General features: G+C 36.9%; 3 protein-coding genes across 4 annotated transcripts; 2 read left to right on the forward strand and 1 right to left on the reverse strand.

Moving 5' to 3' along the window:
* The first annotated feature begins 350 nt into the window (after positions 1–350).
* LOC120422626 (UDP-glycosyltransferase UGT5-like) lies at positions 351–3150 on the forward strand. 2 transcript variants are annotated; one of them, XM_039586120.2, is made up of 2 exons: positions 351–500; positions 1544–3150. In XM_039586120.2, exons 1-2 carry the CDS (start codon positions 498–500, stop codon positions 3098–3100), a joined length of 1560 nt encoding a protein of 519 aa, XP_039442054.1. In that variant the 5' UTR covers positions 351–497; the 3' UTR covers positions 3101–3150. The 2 variants fall into 2 exon arrangements, with proteins under 2 accessions (XP_039442054.1, XP_039442055.1); XM_039586121.2 differs by lacking the exon at positions 351–500 and adding an exon at positions 1442–1489.
* Positions 3151–7835: 4685 nt separating this feature from the next.
* LOC120422651 (uncharacterized) lies at positions 7836–8985 on the reverse strand. Its single transcript, XM_039586156.2, has 2 exons — positions 8233–8985; positions 7836–8153 (listed from the first exon to the last, which is right to left on the reverse strand). The coding sequence occupies exons 1-2, from the start codon at positions 8932–8934 to the stop codon at positions 7971–7973; spliced, it is 885 nt and encodes a 294-aa protein (XP_039442090.1). The 5' UTR covers positions 8935–8985; the 3' UTR covers positions 7836–7970.
* Positions 8986–21371: 12386 nt separating this feature from the next.
* On the forward strand, positions 21372–22457 carry LOC120422652 (uncharacterized). Its single transcript, XM_052710595.1, has one exon. It carries the CDS (start codon positions 21426–21428, stop codon positions 22098–22100), a length of 675 nt encoding a protein of 224 aa, XP_052566555.1. The 5' UTR covers positions 21372–21425; the 3' UTR covers positions 22101–22457.
* The last annotated feature ends 77 nt before the right edge of the window (positions 22458–22534 follow it).

Here is a 22534-nt window from a genome sequence, read left to right on the forward strand (position 1 = left end):
ATGCTATGCTATGCTATTTGATAATCAAAGAGGTTATTAACCGACCAATAAAAGCATGATCACAGGTGGATTGAGCAGTTTATTTTTGCAAAAAAATAAATGATTTCAGAGCTAACACATTACAAAAAAATAAATAAATGAAAATACATTTGGGACCTTCTATGTAAACAGGGGCTGACACAATGTTGCAAAATCTCACGGTCTCGTCAATTAAGCATGATGATAGCGATCGCAGAAAATAAAAATAAAACCATTAACTGACTATAGTTAGTGACGGTTTCACCGTTTCACTGACGTGTGCGTAGTACTCAATTGGGTGATAAGATTTTTTGCAAGTCATGTTCGACAGTTGAGCCCGTGAGGTGGTCCACGAAAGCGGGTTAGTTTCAATTTGTTTGCCGTACAGCTCAATAGTGGTTGGTACTATGCTGTCACTTCGTACTGGTTGATATTTATTTGAGAATTATTTTTTTGTTTGTTTGTAAAAAGTTTGCATAATGGTGAGGATCATTTCGTAATCATATGGAATGATGTGTTCTTTGCTATTTTTGTTCTAAATATTTATTGAATGTGCAATTTTCAGTTCAGACTGGTTTGAACAGGTTAATAATGTTGCGTTTTAGATATATTTGCAACATATATAAAGCGGAAGATAATAACTTTCAGATTTCAATTGCGTATTACTTCACCCTTTGGTTAACCGTTTAATAACCATGTGCGTATCGCTCCGGCAAAAGTTCTGTTAGTTTTGTAAATAATAACGTCGCATGATAGACAAATAATGCCCGTTCAAGATGCAGTGGTGCTCAAGTTTTACTTTTTGTAGTTGGGTAAGACGGGGCAAAAGCCTATATTATACCTCAAGTATTATATCGTCACCGTCGAGCTAACTTGTCGTACGTGCATTTTGAGCCAAATTGAGTTAAGAACGCCATTTTGTGCAGCTCACAATGCCTCACCTTTTGACCTTCACAGATCCCCAAAATTCGATTTCAATCCTGAGATATTCCATAAAAACCGAAAAAACTCCGTGCATTGTTGTCACTTTTCATATGAAAGAAGTTTCAATCTTGTTGTGCTATCTTGACACAGCCTGAAAATTGATGTAAGTGCGACAATTGGCCAAAGGGATTTCAGGTCAGAACGCGTTTGACACAGATACGAGCTCGACTACCGTGAACATTTTCAATTATTTATAACTCGGGACTCCGGTAACCAATTTTAATCAAACTTCGGGGCAATGCACAGAATGGTCAACCAAACAAAACGTGTTTGTTATTGTTTACATTGCGTGCTCTCGTTTTTGTTTATTCAAGGTCAAACATTAAAACGCGTTTTTCTCGGAACGTCAAAAAGCGACGTACGACATGATAGCACGACGGCGTCGATATAGTGTTATAACGGACTTCGTTAGGTTGTTAGAAACTAGTTGATCCTCAGTCTATCTAACCTTGTCGATCAAAGAACACATCGTTTGCCTGTTGAAATGGTAAAAATTTTGTTAGATATTTATTGACGATTAAATTTTCAATATTTTTTTCAGCAAATAAAGTGTCTGTGTTTCTTATTGGTGAGTGCCCTAAGTTGGCACCACTCGGAGCCGGCTCGCATTCTGGGCGTTTTTGCCTTTCCCGGGCGCAGCCACTGGATGATGATCGATGCAATTTTAAACGAACTGTTGGACCGGGGCCACGAGGTCACGTGTATCGCGAATTACCCACTGTCCAGAAGGCACGAGAACTATACGGAAATACGAATAGCACCGATTTACGACTTTTGGAAGGAATCGGTGAAGGTGGACTCGATCTATGAACTGACGGACATTTCCATCCACCGGATGTTGGTGGATTTTCTGTACAGTTTGGGGCTGGAAACGACGGAGCACGCATTCAAGAGGGAAAATGTGCGACATTTCTTGAGAAATGACAAAAGTCGGTTTGATTTGATTTTAGCCGAACAGTTCTACCAGGAGTCGTTCCTGATGTTGGCCCACAAGTACCGGGCTCCGGTTGTGACCGTTGGAACCTTCGGCTTTGCCCAGTACATGGGCCCGCTGATGGGAATGATGAACATGTGGTCCCACGTGCCGCACGAGTTTCTTCCGTTCACGGACCGGATGTCGTTCTGGCAGCGGTTGTACAACTCGGCAACGTCCGCGTACGAGCTACTTCTTCGGTCCTTTTACTACATGCCACGCCAGGAAGCGATGGCTCTGGAACACTTTGATCATCTAAAAGGCCCGTTGCCCAAGGTCGCCGACCTTGAGCGACAAGTATCGGTCATGCTGTTGAACAGTTATGCTCCGTTAACGTCAACCCGTGCCAAAGTTCCCGGACTGATCCAGGTGGGTGGACTACACATCAAGGAGCCCAAACCACTCCCAACAGATCTCCAAAAGTTCCTGGACGAAGCCCACGAGGGTGCGGTTTACTTCAGCCTCGGAACAAATCTTCGCAGCGCAGACATGCCCAAGGACAAGTTGAGTGCCATTTTGACCGTTTTCCGTTCGATGAAGCAACGCATTGTTTGGAAGTACGAGGACGAATCGATCCAGAATTTACCCAGCAACGTGATGATCAAGAGTTGGCTTCCCCAAAGTGACATCCTCGCACATCCAAACGTCAAAGTGTTCATTACGCACGGTGGTCTTCTGGGCACGCAAGAGGGCGTCCACCGGGCAGTTCCCATGCTCGGCATTCCGATCTACTGTGACCAGCATCTCAACATGAACAAAGCAGTCCTAGGTGGGTACGCGGTCAAACTGTACTTCCCGAACGTTACGGAAAGCTCGTTCCGGTGGGCACTGAACGAGCTGCTGCACAAACCGGAGTACAAGACCAACATGGATCGAGTCTCGGCCGTGTTCCGGGATCGACCGATGTCGTCGCTGGAAGAGTCCGCGTACTGGATTGAGTACGTTATCAGGCACAAAGGAGCTCCACAGTTGCGATCGGCTGGGTTGGATTTGCCATGGGTGAGTTTCGCCCTGTTGGACGTGGTCGGAGTTGTGCTGGCGGTGCTGTTGGTGTTGGCTTGGGTATTTAGAAAAATTGTTCTTGTGGTTTGTGGTAAATCAGGTCTGAAGAGGAAAGTTGAGTAATAAAGTTGAATTAAAAATATAGACATTAATAAAAATTTACATGACATAAACTTAAGCAAATAAATTCTCATTTCGTGGTTAAACTGACTGTATTTAAAGCATGCAATACTGATCACATAAGTCGTAAAATGACCTTCTTCAATAATTGTATTAGTTTAATGAAAATTTATTTTTATTTTTGGTCCTCGATTCAAAAAAATAAATAAATAAATAAATAAAGCAGACAGTAACGTCATCTGGAGCCAATGCACAGTGGTCTAGATCGTTAAATTAAGAGGCAGTATTTGTAAATATTGCTCGGTTTGTTCTAGAGGTCTTATCGAGGTGCTCCGATTTGGATGAAACTTTCAGCGTTTGTTGGGTTATATATGCTCATGCCAAATATGAGCCCTCTACGACAAAGGGAAGTGGGGTAAAACGGGCTTTGAAGTTTGAGGTCGAAAAAACATAAAAAATCTTAAAATTGCTCGCATTTCCGTAAAACTTCATCAATTCCAATCCTCTTAGATGCTTTCGAAAGGTCTTTTAAATCACTTCAAAATGTGCCATAGACATCCAGGATTGGTTTAACTTTTTCACATAGCTTTACTGTCAAAAATGGTTTTTTTTGAAACCTCAATATCTTTTTGCAACAGCCTCCAACACCCATACTCCTATAGGTCAAAAGGTATTAACTCTTTGGCCAATCGCAGTTTTTCTCATAGTTTTTTGATTTTTCTATAACAAACATTTTACAACGTTAGTTTTTGCCCTGTAGGCAGCCATAGCGGCACTTTTTAATCTCAATTTTGTCATATTCGGAACCCTCGGACAATTTCACGTAAGTCAGAAGTATTGGAGTTGTAAAATTGATTTAAAAAAATGCCATTTAGAATGAATTAAAATATTTTTTAACAATTTGTTAGATTAGGGGTAAAACAGGGTTTCAGCATTTGACGTATTGATCATAGGGTAAATAAAATCTATTTCTTTTTTCAAAAATGTTTTATTTAATTATTTTTTAAATCAAAATTACAACTCCAATACTTCTAACTTACGTGAAATTGTCCGAGGATTCCGAATATGACAAAATTGAGACCAAGAAATGCCGTCTTCCTACAGGGCAAAAACTACACAGAAAAAAAAATCATGGTAATATTACATCTGGGAAGGGGTACATCTTTTCACGGTGTATTTTTTAGAACAAACTAATGATAAAAAATTCGGTATGTCTGATATTTGGCACCGTGAAAGAAGGGCTCTTTCCCGACATTTTGCGGTATATACCGAAATATTTCGTCGGGGGGTCTAGTGCAACTTTTTTTTTTGAAGATTATTTTTCGATTTTATGGGATATTTGTTTAAAAAAGTCACAGGAAATCGGTGCATTCATGTTGATATCACTCAAACTTCTTATGAATATGCCTTGGGGACTCTATCCAACTATATTTGACCAATATTTGACCTCCAATAAAAAAAATCGAACCAAATTTACCAGATTTCTAGCTTTCTTTGAAATAACCCCAAAATCCAAGCTGGAAACCCCGATACGACCGAAAGTAAATCTTTTCTTTGTACAATTTGTCATGAAATAACAGCAACACATTGCCCGGATACAAATTTGAGCATTAAACAATGCAAAACATAGATTATTTATTTAATAAGCTGTTTATTACCCAATAGGTTCCGAAAATTATTTTTTCAATCCTCGGCCACATAACACCATTACATTTTTAAACATTTTAGAATCAATCACATTGTAGAAAACAGTTTTCTGAACAAGTTCCATAAAAAAGTATCACTTTTGGTTCAATATAAGCAGAGATATGCCCAATTTCCTGAAATAAATAGTGCCTTTCTCCAAAATTTCTTAATTTAATTACCTTTCACATGATGGGCACTGCCTACTAAGATATTTTTTATGATGATAATATGTTATTAAAACGTAAAAATTATAACAAGTTTTGACGAAATTAATGAAATTATTCTATAGCATTCATTACAAATCTCAGTAGGCAAAGCCCATCGTGTGAAAGGTAATTAAATTAAGAAATTTTGGAGAAAGGCACTATTTATTTCAGGAAATTGGGCATATCTCTGCTTATATTGAACCAAAAGTGATACTTTTTTATGGAACTTGTTCAGAAAACTGTTTTCTACAATGTGATTGATTCTAAAATGTTTAAAAATGTAATGGTGTTATGTGGCCGAGGATTGAAAAAATAATTTTCGGAACCTATTGGGTAATAAACAGCTTATTAAATAAATAATCTATGTTTTGCATTGTTTAATGCTCAAATTTGTATCCGGGCAATGTGTTGCTGTTATTTCATGACAAATTGTACAAAGAAAAGATTTACTTTCGGTCGTATCGGGGTTTCCAGCTTGGATTTTGGGGTTATTTCAAAGAAAGCTAGAAATCTGGTAAATTTGGTTCGATTTTTTTTATTGGAGGTCAAATATTGGTCAAATATAGTTGGATAGAGTCCCCAAGGCATATTCATAAGAAGTTTGAGTGATATCAACATGAACCATAAAATCGAAAAATAATCTTCAAAAAAAAAAGTTGCACTAGACCCCCCGACGAAATATTTCGGTATATACCGCAAAATGTCGGGAAAGAGCCCTTCTTTCACGGTGCCAAATATCAGACATACCGAATTTTTTATCATTGAGGTCTCGAAAAAATACACCGTGTTTATGTCAGAAAAAAGGTGTAATTTTACCTCTGGAAATGTGTAATTTTACCACTTTTCTGTTGTAATGTGACTTTTTCAGTCTAAATTGAGGTAAAATTACATCATAAAAGAGGTAATATTCAACCTTCCAAAATTAAAGCTTCCAAATTTACATTATTTTTTTCTGTGTAACGTTGTAAAATGTTTGTTGTAGAAAAATCAAAAAACTATGAGAAAAACTGCGATTGGCCAAAAAGTTAATACCGTAGGCTTATAGTCCATGAAATTACCTATCTTTTGACCTATAGGAGTATGGGTGTTGGAGGCTGTTGCAAAAAGATATTAAGGTTTTAAAAAAATCAATTTTTAACAGTAATTTGCAAAAGCAATGAAAAAAGTTAAATCAATGCTGGATGTCTATGGCACATTTTGAAGTGCATCAAAAGACCTTTCGAATGCATCTAAGAGAGTTGGAATTGATGAAGTTTTACGGAAATGCGAGCAATTTTAAGATTTTTTATGTTTTTTCGACCTCAAACTTCAAAGCCCGTTTTACCCCACTTCCCTTTGTCGTAGAGGGCTCATATTTGGCATGAGTTCATCTCATGTATAGACAAATAAACGCTGAAAGTTTCATCCAAATCGGAGCACCTCGATACGACCTGTTACACATTGGTGAAAAACTCTCTTAAGTGGAAAATGGGTTTTACGAAAAATTGTGATGTTTTGGAGCTTTGGTGTCTTCAGTAGAGTTGTTTCAAATAGAAAGGGGCAACTTTTGGTTTGCTTGAAAATAAGAATGGTTCACGATTAGAGTGATTTTAAAAATCAAACTTTTCAGAAATGTTTTTGGGATTTTATTTTTCTTCTAGAAAGTTTTCAGGCCTACGCCTCCTACGCCTTCTACTACTGAATTTTTAGAAAGCATCTGAGCAAACCTTTAATAATCAGTTTTTTAGACGTAGAAATTCAGGGTTAAGTTTTAGAGAAAAGTGATGTTCGGGCACTTTTAGAGCTCAAATCCAACATATTCATTTTTTGACAAGTCAATTTGGACTTAAGGGTCAAAAGTTACAGCCATTTTTAGGTTAAAAAGATGCAAATTTAAAACCCAAATAACTCCAAAAGGCGCTGGCCAAATTTTAAGTGTCAGGTTGCATTCGAAAGAGAAGATCTAGCACCAAACACGCTGAAAAACCCCAGGAGATATCTTCTTTTGAAAATGTCTAATTTTCAAGGGAAACGTGTATTGGACCACCCTAACGAAAATCAAAAACTGTCCTCCAGATATATGCTTTCCATGTAGTTTTGCCCGCTGAATCCGAATCTACCCTCAGAATTGAGCCAGAGTGTCAAAATATCGAGATTTGGTCGTATTTTATGTTTTTATGTAAAATTATCATATAAACCTAACAAAAAAAATATGTTGAATCAAGACTAACATTTCAAATAGTGCCAAACATTCAATATTACGCCCTTTTTGAAGTGTTCGTCTTGATTAAAAAAAAATCAAAAAAAAAATGATTTCGAAAAGATCGGAAAATTTCACGATTGTTTCATATTTTAAAATTGAAAATAGGACCATTAGTTGCTGAGATATCGACATTAGAAAATGGTGGGTTGTTTGGGTGAGATTTAGAAAATGTCAATTTTCCTGTTTCTTTTTCTTTTAGCCGCTGTATTTCAGCAACCAGAGGTCCAATCTTCAATGTCTCTGAGACAATTTTATTCCAAATTTGCTGAACTTTAAAAAAATATTTTCAGAAATGGTCACTATTTTTTATAAATTAAAAAACTGCAAATATTTCGCTGAAATCAAACTAACGATTGCAAAATCAATATTACATAACAAATTAGGTCAAACAATATTTTGCATCAAATTTGATTTTTTTTTCCAAAAATCACTATTTACACTAAAATGAAATGCGCAAAGTGTGGACGCAACCAATCGGTTCCAAATTTGAGTGGGTTTGTTTTGAAGCCCAAAAGGCATAAAACAACTTTGTTCTAGTTTGATTTGATCACCACCTGCGATCCAAAGGTCGTTTCTCATGAATGTATCCAAAGCTAACCAGGGATTATATATTCTTCCTACCTTAAACACAACAGTTAAATTTATTCAGACAAACTTAGATGGTACAATGCATAGCATCAGTGGCGCGCGATAATGTTAGCTTATTCTTTCAATCGAACGTGTTCTATCCCGAGCATCATTACACTCCCGTTTTCAAACAGGTGCCGAACGAGTTCTGCACGCGGTTGATCGAATCCGTGATGTCGTACTGGACGAGGGTGGCACAGCGCTGGATTCTTTGGGTGATCAGATTGACCTGCGTCCAGCGGGCAGTGTCGGCGAAGCTAAAGTAGGTCGGAATCTGGGACAGGCCGGACAGGTACTGCGCAATGGGGGAAAATGGGATTTTTGTTTTGGTAAAATTGGTGGTTATGGATTTGTTGGCTAGTAAAGTCTCTTACCTGATTGATACACTGGGTCGAAGGTGTATTGAAATTCACCGAGTTGGCCGGCGGGGTAAGCTGGGCAACGGTTGGGATGGTACAGATGTTGCTCAGGTTGAACAGAGTTTGCGTGAATGCCAGGGTGGTGTTGATCGAAGTAGAGATGTTCTGGGCAACGATCGCCAGACGGGCGGTTTCGTTGGTGAAACATTCTCCGAAACGGCTGACCAGGATCGGCTTCTGGGTCAGCTGGGCACCGTACTTGATCATGCAGTTGATCGAGAAGGTGTTGGTGCAGTTCACCTGAGCCGTGATGTTGAGCGCGGCCATGTTCAACGCGGTGGCAACTTGTTGGATCTGGGATTGAACCGTAGTATTCACACTCTGGAGGGTCGGGTCAGACGCCAGAGGCATAATGTTAACCATGGCGAGATTGCTCAGGATACTGGTGATTCCGTTGGTGGAGAGCATGGTATAGGGCTGGAATCGTTGCTGAATGGCGGTCACGTTCTTCAACATGGTTGCGTTCCAGTTGTTGAAGGCTTGTCTAATCCGAGCGTCACCAGCGGTGATCGTGGCGTTGAACGCGAGGACATTAGCATTGAAAGTGTTGATTCCAATGGTGAGGTTTCCGGCCACGTTGTCCACGACTGTGCCGGCGGCTTGAATTCCGCCAACCAGGCATATGGCGCCGATGAGTGCGACAACAAAGTGTTTCATCGTATCGATATGGGCACTGTTGCAGGAAAGAACCGACTGATGAATGTGAAGCGGATTTGGACTGTTTTTATACAGCATAATTTTGATACTCCTATCAATGAGAGCCATTGTTTCTTTCTATTTAAAAATTCGTCTGTTTTTTTTTTGTTATCCAAAAAGGTTTTCCGCATTTAATCTTAAGATCTGTTGTTGTTAATGAAATCAATTGATAGCTGAAACGAGTTTCACATTTGCTTTGCTTCTAGAAAAACTGACGAAAGCTGCTGTTAAGTTCCACAAAATTAAACTTAAATAAAGTTGTTTTCATCACATGTCATATAAAGCTTATATTGTGAAATTATGAATTTTTTGAAATGTTAGTCTAGGATATAACATTTCCAGGATGTTATCATCAGAGATCCGGAAGTTTTACGCAAGATTTTTTTTTGATAAAATTAACAACTCATGAATAGTTATTTATTGAGATAATATCAGCATTTGAAAATTACGTGCTATCAAAACACCTCATTTTCCAGCATCCTGATGACCAATCTTCAAAAGTTTCTTAGACGAATTTAATAGTGAACGAATTTAATTTCTTCACTTCTTTTGTTTTACTATTTTTGTCTTCCCTCCTTACGGAGGAAAGGCTATAAAATCACTCGAACTTCTTAATTTGACCTTCTAGACCCATATACATATTAACTTAAAATCACATTCTGAGTAAGTGTGTGTCACATCCCCAGGTCTGTGTACCGACAAATACGCACTCGATTATCTCAGCACTGGCTTAACCGATTTTAATCGTTTTGGTCACATTCGATTCGTCATAAGTCCCATCGTCCCATAAGTTCCACAAGTAAAATACTTTAAAAGTAATGCTAAAAAAACGATTTTCACAAAGTACAGAAGAAAAAGGGGTGGTTTTTGTAAGAAAACCTTTCATGTTATACATTTTTAAAAGGTACATATTTAAAAGACATTGAGGATCTAACAACCCTATCAAAAGTTATGAGCAATTAAGTGTTAATATAAGAGCGAGTCCACAAACAGGGCATACCCCTTAGTATGGGACTTCAATTGGACCTCACCAATCTGCCTGAAATGGGAAAGATGAAATTCTGACTGAATGTATTCACTATGTGAATGTAAGGAAGGCACTAATCACCTAAAGGTGGATTGATTAACGTTTTATCATTTGTGTTTCCGTTAATCTTGTTAGGATTACGATTGTTACTGAAAGTTTTAACCTTATTTTATAACATCAATATAATTAGTTAAAATTATATAAGACACATTCTCCGACAATGTACACCATAGGATGAAATTTAGAAAAGCGTGTATGAGCTATTTGGGTATTTTTTATAGATTCTAGACTACTTGAAGCTTCAAAAATCATGGATTTCATCAATGGATCATTTGAATATCATTAACTACAAGTTGGTTAAGTTATGTATCAATTCGTGATAAAATAAGCGTTTTAAATCATTTTTATTAAAACTCCTGCTTTTTCCAGAAATAAAATTCAAATATTATTATTTTGATAGCATCTTGTAGGTTTTTAGATGTACTAAGTATTTCTTCGAACTAGTGTAAGTTCACCTTTTTTTTTCGCTGTAACGCCACGAAAAAGGGACAGTTGTTTATGCAAACAGAAAACTACACATTCAATCATTTTGATACAGTGAGTCAAATATTTGTCCGTCCGTAACTTTTGTTGATGTAAAAGTACATAAACATTGACTTAAGTACCAACGTCAATCGACGCGGCAGAATGTCCTCCGCAAAATCCTGTCGCTGAGTTTGTAGAAAACGAATTCTTAAAAAATACAAAAAAAAATTACTGAAAAAAGTTAAAAAATGAGGTCAAATAATTGTCCGTACCTCTAATAAAACTACGGAATGAGATCGATTTGAGTGAATTCTTTAAGCAAATGTTGTTGCTGTGTCAAATACAAGTACTTTAAGCTAGTTTGTGACAGTTTTTAACTTCTGATAACTGGTGTCTTGCGAACCTTCGAGGTGAACGGACACTAGAGCTGCGGTATTTTCTACTACCTAAGCTCAGAGTAATTTCAAACAAAATTCACAGTCTTTTTAAAGACTACCTGAGTTATTTTCCAAAATTCTAAACAGTCTTTTCAAGACTAACCCCACCTGAAATTTTGTTGTATTTTACAAACAAAGCCATCTTTTCAAGAGAACTCTGCTTGCAAAATGCGTCAAAACAAAGGTAAACGCAAATCTTCTGAAGATTTGGTCGTTACGTCGGTGAAGCGTTTGAACGCTAAATCGGCTAACGGAAACAGAAAAAGAAAACAGCCTCATCTGAGGTCTGATTCTGATTCTGAAAGTGAGGTCAATCCTCCAATTCCATTGGCAAACAGTTTCGGTGTTTTATCCGAAACTGTTGACAAGGATCCTTCTCCTCGTACTGAGCCTTCTGCCGTCGAGAAACTAGTAAAGGCTCCGCCAATTGTAGTGACTTCCGTCTCCGATTTGGCCAGCTTTCGAACGCAACTGAAGAATTGCAAGGAAACTTGCAATTTGAAGGTTTCGTTCCAGCTTGGTCGAAGAGGAGAATGTCGCTTGTTGACGGAATCTTTACAAGATCACCAAACTTTTGTTGGTTATTTGAAAAACCACAAACACAATTTCTACACGTATGAGACCAAGAATGCTCGTCCATTCAAGGCGGTCCTGAAAGGTCTCTCCAACGACTTGTCGGTGGATGAGATCAAAAACGAACTTAAGGTGTTGCTTGGCTTTGCCCCATCCCAAGTAATACCAATGAAGAAAAAATCAAACGGGAATATTTCTCGCTTTGGTTTGACTTCACAATTTTATCTGATTCATTTCAACAGAAATGAAATCAACAATTTGAAACTTTTGGACAAAGTTCAGTTTTTGTTCCATGTACGGGTAAAGTGGGAGCATTTTAAGAAACATGGCGGTAATGGCCAGAATCTGACCCAGTGCCGGCGTTGCCAGGCATTCGGTCACGGTACTGATCATTGCGCCATGGTTCCAAAATGCATGGTTTGCGGGGATTCTTCTCACGACAAGGACAATTGTCCCGTGAAAGAAGTCACCCAATTTAAATGTGCAAATTGTGGTGGAAATCACAAATCAAATTTCTGGGATTGCCCCATCAGAAAAAAGGTTTTGGATTCTCGTGCTAAGCATCAGCCGAAATCCAAACCGAAATTTTCTCAAAGTCAGGTTGTACCTGCATCTTTAAATCAAACGTTCGTGCTGTCTCACTCGAACAATGCTAGAAATACCCCTACCGTGGAAAAGTTAGGTAACAGTATTGGTATTTCTTATGCCAACGTCGTATCGGGTTCGGGTTCATCCACGAATTTCAAATCCTCTACCAAACTTCCTGAAATTGGTCAGATACCTCAAATTTCATTAGTTAATGTTTCTGCTGGCAACGCTGTGGTATCTTCTGATCTCGGCGATGTTACGTTTGAAAAAATGACTTTTTTGCAAAACTCACTGTTTGGTTTGATTCAAACAATGAGTAATGCTACATCCATGATGGAAGCAATCCAGATTGGATTAAAATTTGCGAATGATGTTGTTCTTACCCTGAAGTTTAATCATGGATCTAAGTAATTCCATCAATATTATGAATTTTAATGCTCGCTCTTTAAAAGCGAAAGAAAATGAATTTTTCAACTTTTTACGAGTTCATAACGTGCATGTTGCTGTTATAACCGAAACATTTTTAAAAACTGGTACTTATTTGAAAAGTGATCCAGATTATAAAGTTATAACCAATAACAGAATGAATCGAAATGGCGGTGGAGTTGCAATAGTTATCCACCGTAGTATGACTTATAGTACGTTACGTGACTTTAAGTTGAAAGTTATTGAAAGTTTGGGCATTGAACTTGAAACTTCTTTTGGGAAAATTATGATTGCAGCTGCATATTTGCCTTTCCAATGCACTGGGGAAAATAAAAATTATTTCAAAGGGGATTTGAATAAACTTACTCGGCATAGATCTCGATTTTTGATCATCGGTGATTTTAATGCCAAACACCAATCTTGGAATAATTCAAAAGTAAATTCCAATGGTAAAATTCTATTCAGAGATTGCACTTCTGGTCTTTATTCGGTTTTATACCCGAATGGGCCAACTTGCTTTTCTTCTGTTAGAAATCCATCAACAATTGATTTGGTTTTGACAAATCAAAGTCAGTATTGTGGTCCTTTAGTGACTCATGCTGATTTTGATTCTGATCACCTTCCAGTAACTTTTTCACTTTCTCATGAAGCAGTTACCAGACCCAATAGTTCTGTGTTTAATTACCACAAAGCTAATTGGGACAGGTATCAGCATCATATTGAGAACAATTTAAATCATGATTTTGTTTTAGAAACCAAAGCTGATATTGATTCAGCCTTGGAATCTTTAACTAATGCTATTTTGGATGCTAGGAATATTGCTATTCCTAAAGTCCAAGTCAAATTTGATTCTCCCATTATTGATGACGATCTTCAGCTTCTGATTCGTCTGAAAAATGTTCGCCGAAGACAGTATCAACGTTCTCGTAATCCTGCACTGAAGCGAATTCAAAAAGATTTGCAAAAGGTTATTGACCACAGATTCACTCTCCTGCGAAATGAAAAGTTTGCAAGAGAAGTCGAACAAATTAAACCTTATTCCAAACCTTTTTGGAAACTTTCAAAGGTTCTTAAGAAACCTCAAAAACCAATCCCTTCTTTAAAAGATGGTGATAATATTCTATTAACTAATGGAGAGAAAGCTCAAAAACTTGCTCAGCAGTTTGAGAGTGCTCATAATTTCAACTTAAATGTTTTGAGTCCTATTGAAGATCAAATTTCAATAGAATATCAGAATATTGTTGAACAAGAATTTTCATCAGATGAAGTTTTTAATACGGATCTGAATGAAATAAAATCTATTATCAAAAAATTTAAAAATATGAAAGCCCCTGGTGAGGATGGCATTTTTTACATTTTAATTAAAAAATTACCTGAAGCAACTTTAAGTAGCTTGGTCAAAATTTGCAACAAATGTTTTGATTTGGCATATTTTCCCAGTAGTTGGAAAAATGCCAAAGTAGTTCCGATTTTGAAACCGGACAAAAATCCTGCCGAAGCTTCAAGCTATCGGCCCATTAGTTTGCTTTCATCTATTAGTAAATTATTCGAAAGAATAATTCTTAATGGAATGATGACGCACATTAATGAAAATTCAATTTTCGCTGATGAGCAGTTTGGATTTCGCCTTGGGCATTCAACTACTCATCAGTTGTTGAGAGTTTCAAATTTAATTCGAAGCAACAAATCTGAGGGCTATTCTACTGGCGCTGCTCTTCTAGACATAGAAAAAGCATTTGACAGTGTTTGGCATAAAGGTTTGATTGCGAAGTTAAAAAGGTTTAATTTTCCGATTTATATCGTGAAAATTATCCAAAATTATTTGACGGATCGTACTCTGCAGGTATGTTATCAGAATAGCAAATCTGATCAACTACCTGTACGTGCCGGCGTCCCTCAAGGAAGCATTTTGGGTCCAATTTTATACAATATTTTTACTTCTGACTTGCCTGATTTGTCCCCAGGATGTCAGAAATCACTTTTTGCTGATGATACAAGCATCTCCGCCAAAGGTAGAAGCCTTCGTGTCATCACAAGAAGATTACAAAAAAGCTTGGATATTTTCAATTCTTATTTGAAAGAATGGAAAATTACTCCAAATGCTGCAAAAACTCAACTTATTATTTTCCCTCACAAACCAAGGGCTGATTTTCTTAAACCAAAAAGTCATCACATTATAAAGATGAATGAGGTAAATTTAAAGTGGGAGGATCAAGTGAAATATCTTGGACTTGCTTTTGACAAAAACCTTACTTACAAGGATCACATTGAAAGTATCCAGGTTAAATGTAACAAATATATTAAATGTTTGTATCCACTTATAAACAGGAATTCTAGACTTTGTCTCAAGAATAAACTGTTAATTTATAAACAAATTTTCAGACCTGCCATGCTTTATGCTGTGCCGATCTGGACAAGCTGTTGCCTAACCAGGAAGAAAAAACTTCAGAGGATTCAGAACAAAATTCTGAAAATGATTCTGAAACTTCCTCCCTGGTTCAGCACCAGTGAACTTCATCAATTAGCCGAAGTTGACACTTTGGATGTTATGTCCAATAAGATAATTGATGCATTTCGACAAAAATCATTGCAGTCTTCAGCTGCATTGATCCGCTCTTTATATAGTTTATAAGTTAGTTTTAAGGTATCCCTTTTCCCTTTTGTACATGTAGGACCTCCTACATTTGAAATCACTGAATAGCGAAAGCTACAATATTTCATGAATAATTGAAAGTTGCTAGTATTTAAAATTGAGGTGAAAAGTCATCGATTGTGATTGGACACTCAATAATATTTTAACTGAATGAATGTACATGGAAGAGAAAATCAAAATAAATATAAATTTAAAAAAAAAAAAAAAAACTTCTGATAACTTTTTCTAGTATGTTTATATAAAAAAATGCTTAAAATTTAATTTTTTAAGTAAAACGTATTTCTTACTTTTGCTAGTACCTTTGTTGAAGAAATAATTGTTCCAAAATGGATTATGAGGCAACGCACAGCTGAAAGGAACTCCAAAACTCTGTTATGCAGTTCAAAATAACTTAATAAATAAATAAAAAAAAATGAATTGAATTGAAAAGTAAAACATATACAAATTAGTTTTTGAGAAACTATTCCTGAAAAATTGTTGTTTTATGCTTTATATTTTATGAGCCTCTATTGAACAAATTTCAACGAAATTTGTTCAAAAATACATTGTTTATATCTTTTTTATCAACATTTTTCGACAAAAAATCTATTTCGGAACAAAACCGTAAAACAATCTGGAATGGCCTGGAACCGGTTTGACCACCCCCGATACACTACCGATACATTTTTTGTATGAATTCTCACACAGTCGTTAACCAACCCCCTCCCCCCTTGTTATTACGCACTTACGTAATACATGGACGCCCCATTACATGGATAGAGGGGGAGGGCGGTTGTCCTTCGTGAGAATGGAATAATACAAATATTTATTTTTACTTTGTAAACGCTTTGAAAAACTTCATAAATCGTACTACTACTGTAAAAGCGGTATGAGGAAGGGGAGGGGGGGGGGGGTGGTCTAAAATTGGCGGAACCATCAATTTACATGTCCTTGTACTGTCTAAAAATGAATTTGAATAAAATCATAACATATAGTTGTTCAAACTAACAAAACTATGATTTTTTTGAAACTGGAATTTCGTGACGTTGCATCACAACGAAACACCCTGCTTTCAAAAACAGAGCGTTGCAACGTCACGAATTGTAAGTGGTTTTTAAAAATGGAGGTTTGATTTTTTCGAAAAACTAATGATTGCATTTGGTTTATTGGTCTATTTTACATAAAAAATGGAAAAAGAACTAAAAATTGTGAGTGTGTGCGGCCACTTCTTACAAATTCAGTTGTTTCCATGATTTTTTAGATTTACATTCTATACATGCAAATAACTCGCATAGGCATTTGGAAGGTGTTAAGCTCTGCCGAGCTTCGGTGACCCATTTCTACGCTGGCTAGCCGAGCACGAGGTTCCCCTGCTTTTATCGACAAGCCCCACCCTGAAGAACGTTTGCACCAATCGGATTCAAACTTTATTTAGAACTTCCGAACCCTTGTCAAATGGACAAGGACAGGACCATTCGCTTACAAAGCGAACACCGTAACCAGTCAGCTACGGCCGCTCCTTGGAAAAAGAACTAAAAATTTGCCTTTCAGCAGAGTACAGATCATGGTGAAAACTAAACTGGGTGAAGAGTGAGAAAAAGTAAGCGTTGCAAAGTCACGCTACATATTCCCCTCTCAAAAATATAATTTTCACTTAAAATAATGTTTCAACATTGTTTCTTATAGGAAATTTAATGTACTTTCCGTAATAACATATATGCAGCAATTCCCCACGAAAACAACATGATTCGAAAAAAAGTTTTAACTTAACTTAGGACTTAACCATGTCAATTATTTTTGCAGGCTGATGTATTAGGATGATCCCTTGAAGTTTTGCATCATTTTCGACATTGTTCTGAGAAAAAGTTTTGGTTATTTTGATCAAAACCCCAAATAGGAGAGCCGAGGTACCCCAACGGAATCCGGAATATCTCCGGTAAAAGTGAACCATATTTGTCCCCCATCTGACAGTTGAAAATATAGTCAAATCTGAATCTTTTGCTACCGGAAGCATCAAAATTGGTAAATTCTACCAAAAGTTATGAATTTTTAAGAAAAAAAAAAGTGGTCAAATGACTACCCGAGCGTTTGAGCGTTAATAAGAGCAAGCTTGAGATGCCTGTTGAATTCATTTTCAGTGAAATGTGTGTGTATTTGAAATTTACGACAATTTCATTTTCAAACTTCCACGCTCGTTTTCTCAACTTACAGAAAATGCATATGGGACATTTATGCGAACAGGGGCAGTGCACTGTTAGGTAATTTTTTTCAGGGGATTCACATAAAAAATTGCAACAAGGTCAAAGAAACAGAAAAGCCCTAAAACTGATCCCGATAGGTGCAAAATAAAATGTATTGAACCGCGTTTCGTTGTGTGAAGCCCTCGTTTCTTGGATGACGCAAAACGATGAAAGATCCTTTAAACAGTTTGTTGTCACAGTTGGGCAGCTGGAGGTAGCGAAATATGAAACAAATTTTGTGTTTGTTTTTGCAGACAACCATTTGCATTTAATCGGTTGAGAGCAGTGTTACAAAAAAAATGCATATCATTGTTATTAAAGAAACGATTATTACTTATATTACTAAATATTATCAACCACCGTAAATTGAAGTATTTTCCAATGCCTCGCCAAACGTTTAAAAAATATGTTAATTTACAAAATAAAATAAAAATAAAAATAAAATGAATTGACTTTTTAAATCAGTTTTCAATCAGGCTTTCTGACCGAAAATCTCTCAAACACACTCTAAGCTTAGGCGGTGGTTTGTTGTTTCATATAAAAGGTAACTTAATATCTTAAGGGAATAACATACGCATGTGAAACTCGATGACTAAGCAAATTCACTTGAATGATGATTCTTTCATTATACTTTCTCAAACAATGATTGGCATTTTTTTGGCACTACCTAAGATGTTTTAGCTACAGTTAAGTGATTTAGTAGCAGATATAGGATCACCATTCCCAGTTCTTTGAGCAAGCTAGGACCGTGCCTTCAACAGGAGATCAACACTGTAAGCGCCATCACCCCAACAATAGTTGCAACTATCAAACTATTGAAAAACGATCTGGCTGCTATCAACCAACTTCTGAACATCTGCCAGCCTACGTCTACCACGTGCCTTGACGCGGTAAGTATAATATCTTGAGCTTCTTTTTTGCAAACAAGTTATCTAAATCTTTGAATTGCAGTTCTTTTCGGATGCGGTGACTGACCTTTTCAGTGTTATAACCTCGTTGAATATGGTTTTCGAATACATTGGATATGTCCAGTATGATGCCAACACGCGCAACCAAGGATGTGCAGCTTTGGTGTATGCCCTTTTCTCGTGTTGCTCCAGATATGAACTTAATCTAGAAGGTACTAATACTGTCGAAAACAATCCTGCCTATTAAACTTTAGATGAGTTAATATCGATTCACTGCCCCGGTTCGCATAAATGTCCCATATGGAAAGTCAGCAAGTTGAGTAAACGAGCTTGGAAGCTTGAATTATTTTTTTTTGCAATGAATTACAAGTATACAATTATTTTACTGTAAATCCATTGAACAGGTATCTCACCTCTGCTCTTTTTATGCTTTTGTCATGTTTGTACTGATAATTGTTTTTTCTTTTGCTCATACTTTGAAAAAGTACACAGAATGATACCTGGTAGGGGAAATATACCCTTTCTAATCAAACAAGTTTGTCTTTGGCCACTTTTAAAAATAACTCGTTTTTTTGATGATTTAAGCTAATTTACCATCCAGGTTTCTATCATCTACTGAACTGCACTGAAAAAAATATTCGGTTTTCAGTTATGAGCAATGTAATTAGCTTATATCTGTAAGCCCATACATCCAATTGATATGTGGTCAAAGACAATCTTATGGGAAATTGGACGAGCTTTCCGGTAAAAATATTGACTAGCCTAAAAAATCAAGTCTATCATATGGGTCATTCCACCTGAAAAGTGCAAGAAAAAATACAAATTTGAAAATTACCCTCTCCGATCCTGCTCAAAGGCTTTTGATACTATCAAAACATGCAAGAATCCCGAATTTCGTCCAAATCGGACCACCCCCTCAATTTTGGTACCTCCCAACTTTTGGCGACTTTTGAGCGAAACCCCTATTTTCAAACGGCGATAGCTCAGGAACCCCGAGCAGCCGGAAATAACGTGGGAATAACATTTTTTGATATTTGAAAATCCTAGGCCAATAACATTTTATGTTATTTATAACAAGTTTTGTTATTCGCCGAAATGATTTTTTTGTTATTGGATTGTTATTGTAATAACAGACTAATAACATTTTCAGTTATTCTTCGAACAAATCTTTGTTTTTATTTTTTGTTATTTTAACAACTAATCCGATCATCCCAATAACAGTTGGAGTTATTCTTCCATAACAAAAAATGTTATTCCCAAGTTGTTTTGGCTTTCAACCAATATCAGACCAATAACAGATTTTGTTATGATATCTTAAACTGTTATTAAACTCTTATGCAAATATGGATTTTGCAAGAATATTCCATAACACTTTTTGTTATTTTAACAGTATTTGTTATTGAAATGGCATGAATGTTGTTATTACCGTCTGCCCGGGACCACAAATCTTAGAAGGTTGGTCTTAAGCTTTATTTTGAAGGAAATTGGACGTAGAATCTATCTTCGTGATCAAAATTTAGATTGAAATATTTTTTGCTACCTGTATTGCGCAATTGAAAACATTAAATGGCCGTTTCTCAAAACAGCCCTATTTATTTTTTTAAGTTTTTTAAGTTTATACCAAAACTTGCGCAAATACTAGTGATGTTGAAAGTAAATTCTTTAGTTGCAAAAGTGTCTCAAAAATGGATATTAAAAAAACGGTTTAAAACCCATTTAAAATTGCAAAATTCCAGTTTTTTAGATAATCTGATGTAGGGGAAATATGCCCATTTTACTCACTCTAAGCCGTTCGACCAATTCTCATCACTTTCGCCGTTTTCCGCTATTAAGGGGTTACATACATGTAAATCGACAAAAATGTAAGAGGTTGGTTTGGGCACACACCTAAACTTTTTTTTAATTATGTTTTAAGGGCTTTAAAATACAAATTTTCAACTATTATCAAAATAAATTTGAAGATATTTGGTTGTATCATTGCCGAGATATAGCCATTTTAAGTTAGCAGTTTCAAAAATCGGGTGCCACGATATCTCCACACTGCTTTGACCAAATCGGCTAAAAATTTTGGTGAAGCCTCGTTAAACCGGTCCTGTGTGCATGACGAAGCCCGATTTTCAAAAAGTTTGTTTGAAAAAAAGATTAAAATATTGTTATGTTTTTCATATGAAAAATCGCCAGTTTTAGATTTTTGAATTAAAAAAAAAAGCAAAATTTCAAAATCGGGCTTCGTCATGCACACGGAATATGTCTTGAGAGTCTTAACCCCAAATTTCAGCCAATTTGGTCCATCCCATCTCGAGATATCGTGGCACCCGTAAATCAACTCGGTGTTCAGAGAAAACGCTCAGAAAGTTTGACAGTTCGCTTTGCGCATGGCAAAGTTGTGAACTTAAATCGTCTCTTACTCAGTTCAGTCACGAAATATCTTCATGAAACTTTCAGGAGTGGTTGAAAATCATCTTTTTAGTGGATTTATTAAATTTTCTGAATTATGAAATTTTTGATTTTCTACATGTATGTTACCCCTTAAATCAAAATTTTCAGATAAATCAACAATGGAGAGTTGCTTGCTCACTTTTATTTGAGCATGATCAAAGTGCTGATAGGCCGATAATAGAAATAGGCTGAAAAAGGGTATAGTTCCCCTAATAGATCTACGGTTCACATTCAACCAATCCACTAGGCTTAGTGGTCACGCTTCCGCTTAGCATGTGAAAGAAACCACTAGAAAACACTAGTGGTTGTATCCCAGCGTGTTACGGTATGTCCTGTAATGGTTTATGGACACAAGCCGCTTTACATGCGATCCCAATCCTCTTAAAAGGGCGTATTGTTCCACTCAGACACTGGAAACTGCTTTTTTTTATCACTCATGAATGAGTTAGCAGAACACCCTACATTTACCGAACAAAATGTGTTCAGCAAAATGATTGTTTAATGAATAAAGAGTTCTGTTCATTCTATTGAAATAAATTTCATTGAGATCCAAAATTCGCAAAATTATCCCATGGGTATAAAAAAGCACAAAATCTAACTTCCCAATCATCAGTTGTGTTCTGTTGTTTGAATACGAAGTACCCGAACGCCGAAACCATGAATCGTTGGCTTACAGTGGCCTTCCTGGTGGCTTCCGCCGGAGGAGCATTCTCGTTGTACTCGGCCATTTCGGTTGGCTCCACGGGCCTCGCCAACATGGCCACCAACCTGCAATCACTTTCGGTCGTGATGGGCAGATACTACACCGCCCTCAACACTGACCGGAATTTGGTGAACGCATCTTTGAACGATTTGGGATACTATATCAACGTGACATATGCTGCAATGAACAAAACTTACGGAGCCACTCAACCGAACCTGGTTTCGATGATGCAGACTATTGCATACTTTAATCAAACTCTTGGATATGGAGAACAATCAGTTCATTCCATGATTTCGTCAGATTTATCTCAAGTGTCCAGTAATCTGCAGCAGGTGATCGACACCATTTTCCAGAGCTTCTCAATGTCGCTGTACACGATGAGCTCGTACGATCAGTCGTATACTGAAGATAAGTGCGTTGCCAAAAACATGACACAAATGTCTCAAATTCCCAACAATTTGGGCAAGCTGGGTCCGTGTCTGCAGCAAGAGGTCAACACTGCAAACGCCATCACTCCAACAATTGTCGCAACTATTAAACTGCTCAAGGCCGATCTCATTGCGTATAACAACCTCCTCAAAATTTGCCAGCCGACATCAACCACGTGTCTTGAACAGGTTAGTAGCTGAAAAAACTTTTTCTCCAAAATATTTCATTTTTTTATTTGAATTGCAGTTCTTCATGGGTCTTTCGATGGACTTGAGTAACGTCCAAAGCGCGCTGTATTTCGTGCAGCAATATGTCAGTTATATCCAGCAGGATGCGTACACTCGTAACCGCATCTGTGGCGAGCTGGTCAGAGCCGACGTTCAGGATCAAATTACGAACTTGCAATCTGCCGTGCAAAGCTGCTCGTATCCTCAGATGTCATGATTTCATGTGAATTAATGGTACAGTGCAGTGCCAGAATCAATGGTGCAATCAGTGGATGTAGCTTTAAGTTAGTTTGAATTAAATTCATTACACATTCTTCCTACACAACAGTATATACATTTTGGTTTTTTATTTACTTTGCGAAGGATAACATATTTTTCAAAATTTCCGAAATGCTTTTAATTGAACC

The sequence above is a fragment of the Culex pipiens genome, chromosome 3, assembly GCF_016801865.2.
Source record: "Culex pipiens pallens isolate TS chromosome 3, TS_CPP_V2, whole genome shotgun sequence".
Lineage (NCBI taxonomy): Eukaryota > Metazoa > Arthropoda > Insecta > Diptera > Culicidae > Culex > Culex pipiens.

Coding starts and splice junctions, on each gene's coding strand:
- LOC120422651 (XM_039586156.2), bottom strand. CDS start 8,934: ATGAAACACTTTGTTGTCGCACTCATCGGCGCCATATGCCTGGTTGGC. Junction 8,154..8,232: donor CGACCCAGTGTATCAATCAG/GTAAGAGACTTT, acceptor CCCATTGCGCAG/TACCTGTCCGGCCTGTCCCA.
- LOC120422652 (XM_052710595.1), top strand. CDS start 21,426: ATGAATCGTTGGCTTACAGTGGCCTTCCTGGTGGCTTCCGCCGGAGGA.